The 7,651-nt window shown below is 30.5% G+C and overlaps 2 protein-coding genes across 2 annotated transcripts; both read left to right on the top strand.

Moving 5' to 3' along the window:
• The first annotated feature begins 31 nt into the window (after positions 1 to 31).
• LOC145332050 (uncharacterized) lies at positions 32 to 3,996 on the top strand. Its single transcript, XM_080176959.1, has 5 exons — positions 32 to 158; positions 890 to 1,013; positions 1,502 to 1,578; positions 1,972 to 2,870; positions 3,494 to 3,996. Exons 1-5 carry the CDS (start codon positions 52 to 54, stop codon positions 3,988 to 3,990), a joined length of 1,704 nt encoding a protein of 567 aa, XP_080033085.1. The 5' UTR covers positions 32 to 51; the 3' UTR covers positions 3,991 to 3,996.
• Positions 3,997 to 4,193: 197 nt separating this feature from the next.
• Positions 4,194 to 6,211, top strand: LOC145332052 (uncharacterized). The gene is made up of 4 exons (XM_080176960.1): positions 4,194 to 4,348; positions 4,611 to 4,734; positions 4,873 to 4,949; positions 5,291 to 6,211. The coding sequence occupies exons 1-4, from the start codon at positions 4,194 to 4,196 to the stop codon at positions 6,207 to 6,209; spliced, it is 1,275 nt and encodes a 424-aa protein (XP_080033086.1). The 3' UTR covers positions 6,210 to 6,211.
• The last annotated feature ends 1,440 nt before the right edge of the window (positions 6,212 to 7,651 follow it).

Raw genomic sequence — 7,651 nt, forward strand, 5'->3', positions numbered from 1 at the left:
TTACATCTGTTATATTTATAATATTTATTTCAGATTCATTTATAAAATAATATGGAAGATTCGGACAAGGCAAAAATTGAAATAATGGACACCTGTTTTCAAAACCTAATAGAAGAAAAATGTATTGTAGATAAACAGAAATATGATTTTAATAACAGGTAAATACTTTGATTTTTGTTTGTTTTTATATTAACAAGTTTATCAATAAAACACGAATGAAATAAGTTGAGGGTGACTTGAACCAAAAAACAAAACTCTAAAATTAATTAAATAAATTCAATATGTTTAAGCAATATTTTTTGTGGGAATAAAAATTATTGATTTCAACGATTTGAAAGGTGGTTGTCAAAATTATTTTTTAAAAATTTAAGAGGAGTAAAATTTCAAAGTTTGACGGGGTTGAACACCCCTTCACCCCCCCCCCCCCCCACTCTTGGACGTCTATGGTGTACAAAAATGGCGGGAGCAATACTTATTGTAGAATAGATGTTAATAGTAATAATGTTTGATAATCTACTTTGCAGAAATAAGGTATAGCCAACCAGTGAAATAAATCTAAAATAATATTTGGGGGCAGACAAAAAGGTCGTCTTTACTATGAAAAGTTGCGTCCCAAAATCACAAAGAAATCAGCTGAAATTACCAATTTTTTTTCAAATTAATTCACTGGAGGCAGAGCACTGAAAAAGACCTCTTTAATTTAAAATTAACATGGGGAGAAGCTGAAAAACATGCCAAGGACAGGACATCATGGAGGAATAGGGTGGCCGTATTCCCTGGACTACAGAGTCCAAAAGAGAGACGCGCCTGAACTGAACTGAATTCAGTGGTTATAGCTGTCTGTTTTATAATACTTATAATACGTCTCTAAATGACATTTTATTTCTAGTGAGTTGCCTACAAAGTTGGAAGCTGCTCGATGCCTAACTCAAGAATGTATAGAAATGTGTCATGACATATTTATTGATACAAATAATGAAGACAACACGAGTATTAATCATTGGTTCGACAATGTAAGTACAGATTATATGTTTTCAAGAAAGTTGAAAAAATACTTTCTTTCTTGATGACTAACTTGTTAAATATCCCATAACTAGTATTACAGCATAAAAAAAAAAATTCAACTCACCCGGTCATTATAAAAAGCTTGTTCTCAAAGCAGCAACATTTTTGAGATCTCCATAATGCATCAGTTTTTACACTCAATTGACAAATAAGAGAAATAATGTGTAGGTTTTGTGTGTATCTTAATTGCAGCTAGGCTTTTTGAGTCTTTTTAAAGGTTTCGTGACTTAATAATATATTATCCATTTATTGTTTGTTTGACTTTCTCGAGGCCTTTGATAGTTAGTTGATTGTTCTTCTAGGTTATCTAAAACAAGAGAGCATTATTGATTAACAAAGTCATAGAATTAGAAACTTATTATTTTCTATATAAATTATTACAAAAATAGACTTCAAATATTTCTTTTAAAACTTTGAAACTTTTTGATTTTTTTAGGTGGCTGGACCATTGTTGAATATTAGTGATTTATTTTCTGCTTCAATTAAAGCATTCGAGGAGTTTTTACAACATGAAGGAATGTGATAACTAAATGTTAAAGTTGATCTTGATAAGCAAAAGCAAAAAAATCTATTAATTTTTTCAAGGGTAATGTTTGAAAGTGTTTAAAAGATTGAGCTTATGGTTTATCAATGGTTTTTAAGCTTTTTTTAAAAAATATTTTTTTAACCATATCTACTAATTCAAACATTATTGAATGTTATTACTTAGTTTTTATGTTCACGAGGACCTCCAAAACAATGGTCTTAAAAAAAATTATTGGTTTTTCTATACAATGTGTCACAGTTTTTGAAATATTTTCGCTTATTTGCCAATTTCATTAGATTTCAATTTTTTAATTAGGTTCTATGCGGCCATATTAAGTTTAAAAGTAAAAAAGAAACAAGTTATCACTTACTTTTTTTTCTAGATAAATATTTAGATGATTTAGAACTAAAACCTGATATTAATAAATCAATAAATAATGAAGAAGCGAGTAATAGCTTGAAAGAAGAATCAAATGTTAAAACAGAAAGTGAACTCACTGAAAATAAGAATAATTATCACGAAAATGAAATTTCTGAATCAGTAGATGAAAAAGAATCATTTCTTGATAATATTGAAGATAATAGTGATAATATTAGTATAGCCGACATTATTGATGTAAAAAACGAAAAAGTTAAACTTAAAGGCACTAAGAAGAAAGCCACAAGAAAAAAATTTAAAAAGGGAGGCTTTCCATGTAATGAATGCAATGAAAATTTTCCAACCAAAAGACAAATAAAAGAACATTATTCATTAATTCATCCTGATTATAATCCTGAGAAAACTTACTGCTGTGATTTATGCGGCAAAGTATTTAAAAGAAAACATCTACTTGGAATACACAAAAGAATGCATTTGGGGGATAAGCCGTTTAAATGTGAGACCTGTGAGAAAAGCTTTGCAGATGCTTACCTATTAAAAGTCCACAAAAGAATACATGATACTAATAAACGTTTTCAATGTGACATCTGCGGGAAAGGATTTACAAGAAACAATGAAATGGAAAACCACAGAAGGATCCACACGGGCGAAAATCCATTTCCTTGTGACTTGTGCGACAAATCTTTTAGGACAAACTCCCATTTAACATCACATAAAGATGTTCATGTTGACAAAAGTCTTTGGATGACGTGTGACGAATGTGGGGGTAGTTTCCCAAGCTTGAAACGTTTGAGGATGCACCAAAAAATTCACTCGGGAAAAAAGCCGCATGAGTGCGAGATTTGTGGGAAATCATTTCTAAACAAACCTTATCTGACTGATCACAAGCGACGACACACAGGTTAGAAAAATGTATAGTTAAATTATCTAAAACTTTATACCTACTACTTAAATTTTCCTTTTTTTTCTGGCTGTTTATTACACTGGTCCCCAAAGTTTTTAATAATGTTTTCTTATTCGTTGGCTCAACAATTTTGATTGGTTTATTCATTAAGTTGAGTGTCCTAACATTTCAACGAATAATTGTATTCTACAGTAGAGGGAATTTTTTGTATTATCATTGGAGATGTGTACATCAATTTATCGGCCATTGTCTTATCCTTTTAGATCCCTGACCATGAATACATTTATGTGTTATAATCTTGTAATTTATGATACCTAAATAGTCTTGATTGTAAACAATCCCTTTTTTTAACTTTTTATGTTTGTTTAAGTATTAAGAGTTTTGACTTTATTTCACTCTACAAATGATGTAGTGTTTTGCTAGCTTGCTGATTATAGTTTTCTAAAAAACAAAACAGGAGAAATACCATCTACTTGTAAATTTATCGGCCATTGTCTTATCCCTATAAATCCCTGACCATGAATACATCTATGCTTAATTATCTTGTAATTTATGATTTCACAAAAGATATAGGTAATATGCGTTTTACTAGCTTGCAGTTTACATTTTTCTAAAATCAGGAGAAAGACCATTTACTTGCGACGTATGTGGAAAAGGCTGCGTGTCATCAGGGGCTCTGGCTGCACACAAAGTTGTCCATTTCGGAGAGAAGAAGTTTTCATGTGACTTGTGCGATATGAAATTCTTGAATAAACAAAATATGCAAATACATAGAAGAACGCATACGGGGGAGAAACCATACAAATGTACAATGTGCGAAAAAGCATTTTCACAACCATTTTCTCTAAAAAATCATGAAATGCACCATAGAGGCGAAACACCGTTTGTCTGTGAGGTCTGCAATAAAGGTTTTATTAAACGTGAACAATATTTGCGCCATCAAAACACTCACACAGGACAAAGGCCTTTTTCATGCGAGCTATGCAGCAAGTCATTCTACTCTAATGGTGAACTGTTAAAGCACAATAAAACATCTGGGCATTTAAATAATGTAAATCTGTATGATTGTAAGAGGGATGAGAATACGGAGGATTTAAAATGCGAGTCTACAGATTAGAAAAATGGGTTTTCCAAAAAATTTTGCCAAATATTTTATTTATTTATACCTATTTCTCTTAACTTTAAAATCAAAACCAGGGGTGTATATTTTCCATTCCCCCTTGGGGGAGGGTGGGAAAGAAATTTCTACTTTACAAATTGTGGAAAAAAATCAAAACTGTTGCATTATTCTGTCTAATGTGAAAATTTCAGAATTAAAAAATGGAGTGCAATATAAATACGTCGACAAAAGTGGAAGTTTTAGAAGAAGGGGAAAATTGTGGAGAAATTTATGATACAATTAAAGAGGTTATAGCCGAAAGTAACATTATTGTTTCTGAGGATGCCCAAAAAACTGAATTTGGAAAACATTGCAGGTTAGATTCCTTTTTATCTATGAACTTCTTTATATGGGATTGGAGATCCTTTATCCTTTATGTCAAGTTTGATAGTATATTAAGAAACAACTTTAGAAAGTTAAAAAACTTACTGTAACTTATAGCTTTCTATAAACAGGTACTAGAAAACTTAATTTAATTTTATCTTATCCCTTTAATTCCTGAATAATTTTTTTTTGCAATTTCGGAATAGTACCTAGTCAAAATTTTTTCGTTGATGTGTTTTTTATTTTTGTTTTAGTGACTTGTCAGAGAAGCTTGACTCTGCCAGGAGTCTTACCAAAGAAGCTGTACAGCTGTGTGAAAAACATTTACTTAATTCTGTACAGGATCAAGTGTCGAGTATTAATCAATTGTTTGATAATGTAAGTTTATTTTTGTTTAATTTCTTGTGTTTATGGAAAAATAAGTAGGTATATATTTTCAGTAAGTATATTGTTTTTTGTGTCATTATTTTGCATTTTTTGTTTATGAATTCTCTTATTCTTGTTTTTTTTTCATAGGTAGTTGGACCATTAGTTAATATTATTGAACTTTTCAATGTTTCTATCCAAGCTTTTGAAGATTTTTTACAACACGAAGGAAACGATAACCAAATTAAGTTTAAATGATAGAAGCTTCTCTACCATATCTGTTTAACGGTAGTTGGCCTTTTATTTATTTGCTTTTTGAAAATAACTAAGAGCTTTCAATGGCTTTTACTTAAGGAAGGGGGAAGACCCTTTATTTAGTTTTAAATAGATAAAGTAAAAAATTGTGGGGGGGGGGGGGGTTCAATGGATGATTTCTTTTGATAGGACCTTTAATGGTAAAAATCTAATCTAAATCATTATCCAGAAGTAGAAAAATCTCATAAATAAAGGAAAGAAGCAGATTTTTGTATTTGTTACTGGTTGTAATTTGTTATCATTAATTTCCTACAGATAAATATCTTGAAGAATTTGACACAAAAAGTGGTCTACAACCCAAAGATATATTAGAATTTGAAGATAATAAATTGGAAACAATTACAACAGTCAAAACAGAAATTGAAATCAATGGCATAAAGAGTGAAAAGTCTAGAAAGGATGAACTGCCTTATTTTGAAGATGGTTTAGTTGATGATAATGGTTTAGATGATAGTTATGAAGATGATTATAATGGTAAAACTGCAATTAAGAAGAAGGCGAAGAAGAAAAGAAGAAAAATCAAGGGCGAAAAAGAACTTTCTTGTGATCTTTGCTCAAAGAAATTTCAATTTAGCTACCAATTGAAGGAGCACCAAAAGATTCATTCTGGAGATAAACCATTTGCCTGCGATGTATGTGAACAAAGATTTATGACAAGTTATAAGTTGAATGTGCACATGATGAATCATACGGGTTTAAAACCTCATTCATGTGAGGTTTGTAAAAAAGAATTTACAACAAAAGATAAATTAAATGTACACAAAACTCTACACACTGGTGAGAAGCCTTTTTCATGTGACGAATGCCATCAAACATTTAGACTTCGTAACACCTTAAAGGCTCACAAGTTAACACATTTAAGCCTAGATAATATGCCCTTTTCATGTGATGTATGTAATAAAGGGTTCTCACGAAAAGGTGAATGCATACGACACAGGAGAATACACACCGGCGAGAGGCCGTTTCCATGTGATATATGCCAAAAGGCGTTTAGAAGTAGTAAACTATTGTATTCTCACAAAAAGACGCACCAGGAAAAGACTGAGCAACAGCCTGCTGTCACTTGTGACGAATGTGGCAAGTCTTTCACAACTATGGGTATCCTAAAGAATCATAAGAAGACTCATACAGGAAAGATAGAGCTTAAATTGTACATGTTATTAGTTTTATAAATCTAAAGGACTGTCTGTTGTAATAACAATGTTATCTCTCTCAAAATCTAAAGTTAAACTATTGTTCTCTGATGAATTGCAAGAAAAAAATATATATTTACAGTCTTTTATTATATTTGCATTTATAAGTATAGGCTTCAATAATGTATATTTGTGCAATGATTTGAACAGAGAACAATTGATTTGGTAAAAAATAAATATTGTAAAATTTCTTTCACCATGGCCAGTTTTTTTTTAATGCACAGCTTAACTTAATTTGTCTCCATCAAAATAGTTGATTCTAAAAGACTTATTTTTTTCTATATGTTATCATTTTGTTTGTCATATTTCTCTACATTAAGCCAATCACTATTGTATAGGATTGAAACAAAAATTAAAAGTAAATGATATTAGTACACCCACTTGACAATTTCTCTATCTTTAAAACTTCAGGAGAACGGCCGTTTGAATGTACAGAATGTAACAAAAGATTCACCTCTAAACACTACTTAAAAATACACGAAATGATTCACACGGGTGAGAAACCGTTCACATGCGAAACTTGTGGAAAGAGTTTTATGACTAGTGGCGCCTTAACTGCTCACGAAAAGATCCACAAAGGTATTAAATCGTATTCTTGTGACATTTGTGGTAATCTTTTCCTGCGTAATAATGATTTAATCCTACACAAAAGAACACACACGGGTGAGAAACCTTTTAAATGTGACCTTTGTGAGAAATCTTTTACACAATCATTTAAACTTACAAAGCACAAACTAGTGCATTCGGGTGAAAAACCTCATTCATGCGAGGTCTGCGGCAAAGGTTTTATTGGTAAAGATCACCTGATACGTCACAAAAAGTCTCATACAGGCGAACGACCATTTCCTTGTGATTTATGCAGCAAATCATTCTATACAAGGCCTGAATTAACTAAACACAATAAAACCTCGGGCCATATTAATAATGCTAAGCTACATAATGAACGAAACAGTTTTAATGGACACGGTGACGATAATGTTAATGAATTAAAAGACGAAAAAGAAGACATTCAAAATAATCTTGGCCTTATAGAGAAAAATTTTATTTAGTTTTATGGATTAAATTGTAAATATGTATTGTTGATCATTGTAAAAATTTTATGTTATGAAATTATGTAAAGTATTTAGAACAGCAGTAGGGGTAAAAAAAATTAATGCTGGTTTCATTTATTACTTCTTTGTCTTTTCTAAAATTAGTTTCTTATAATTATTATTCCTATTTTAATTGTTTTGAATCTATTATTTTATAGGTATTTAATGAAGCTATTTTGATATGCAATTAATCTCGGATCATACATAAAACTAATTTTTTTTATCATTTATTTACATTGAATAAAAAATTTATAATTTCTTAAGTTAAATTGTGTCTTAAGTTTTTGTTATTGTTATGTTATTTATTATTCTAATTAATTGTAATATTTC

This window comes from Acartia tonsa, chromosome 11, assembly GCF_053477335.1.
Source record: "Acartia tonsa isolate MP-2025a chromosome 11, ASM5347733v1, whole genome shotgun sequence".
NCBI lineage: Eukaryota > Metazoa > Arthropoda > Copepoda > Calanoida > Acartiidae > Acartia > Acartia tonsa.

Excerpts from the sequence above, each read along its gene's own strand:
- LOC145332050 (XM_080176959.1), top strand. The coding sequence starts at position 52 with ATGGAAGATTCGGACAAGGCAAAAATTGAAATAATGGACACCTGTTTT. Across the intron at positions 1,014-1,501 it reads TTAATCATTGGTTCGACAAT|GTGGCTGGACCATTGTTGAA; the intron begins GTAAGTACAGAT and ends TGATTTTTTTAG. Across the intron at positions 2,871-3,493 it reads TCACAAGCGACGACACACAG|GAGAAAGACCATTTACTTGC; the intron begins GTTAGAAAAATG and ends TTCTAAAATCAG.
- LOC145332052 (XM_080176960.1), top strand. The coding sequence starts at position 4,194 with ATGGAGTGCAATATAAATACGTCGACAAAAGTGGAAGTTTTAGAAGAA. Across the intron at positions 4,735-4,872 it reads TTAATCAATTGTTTGATAAT|GTAGTTGGACCATTAGTTAA; the intron begins GTAAGTTTATTT and ends TTTTTTTCATAG. Across the intron at positions 4,950-5,290 it reads GAAGATTTTTTACAACACGA|AGATAAATATCTTGAAGAAT; the intron begins AGGAAACGATAA and ends TTAATTTCCTAC.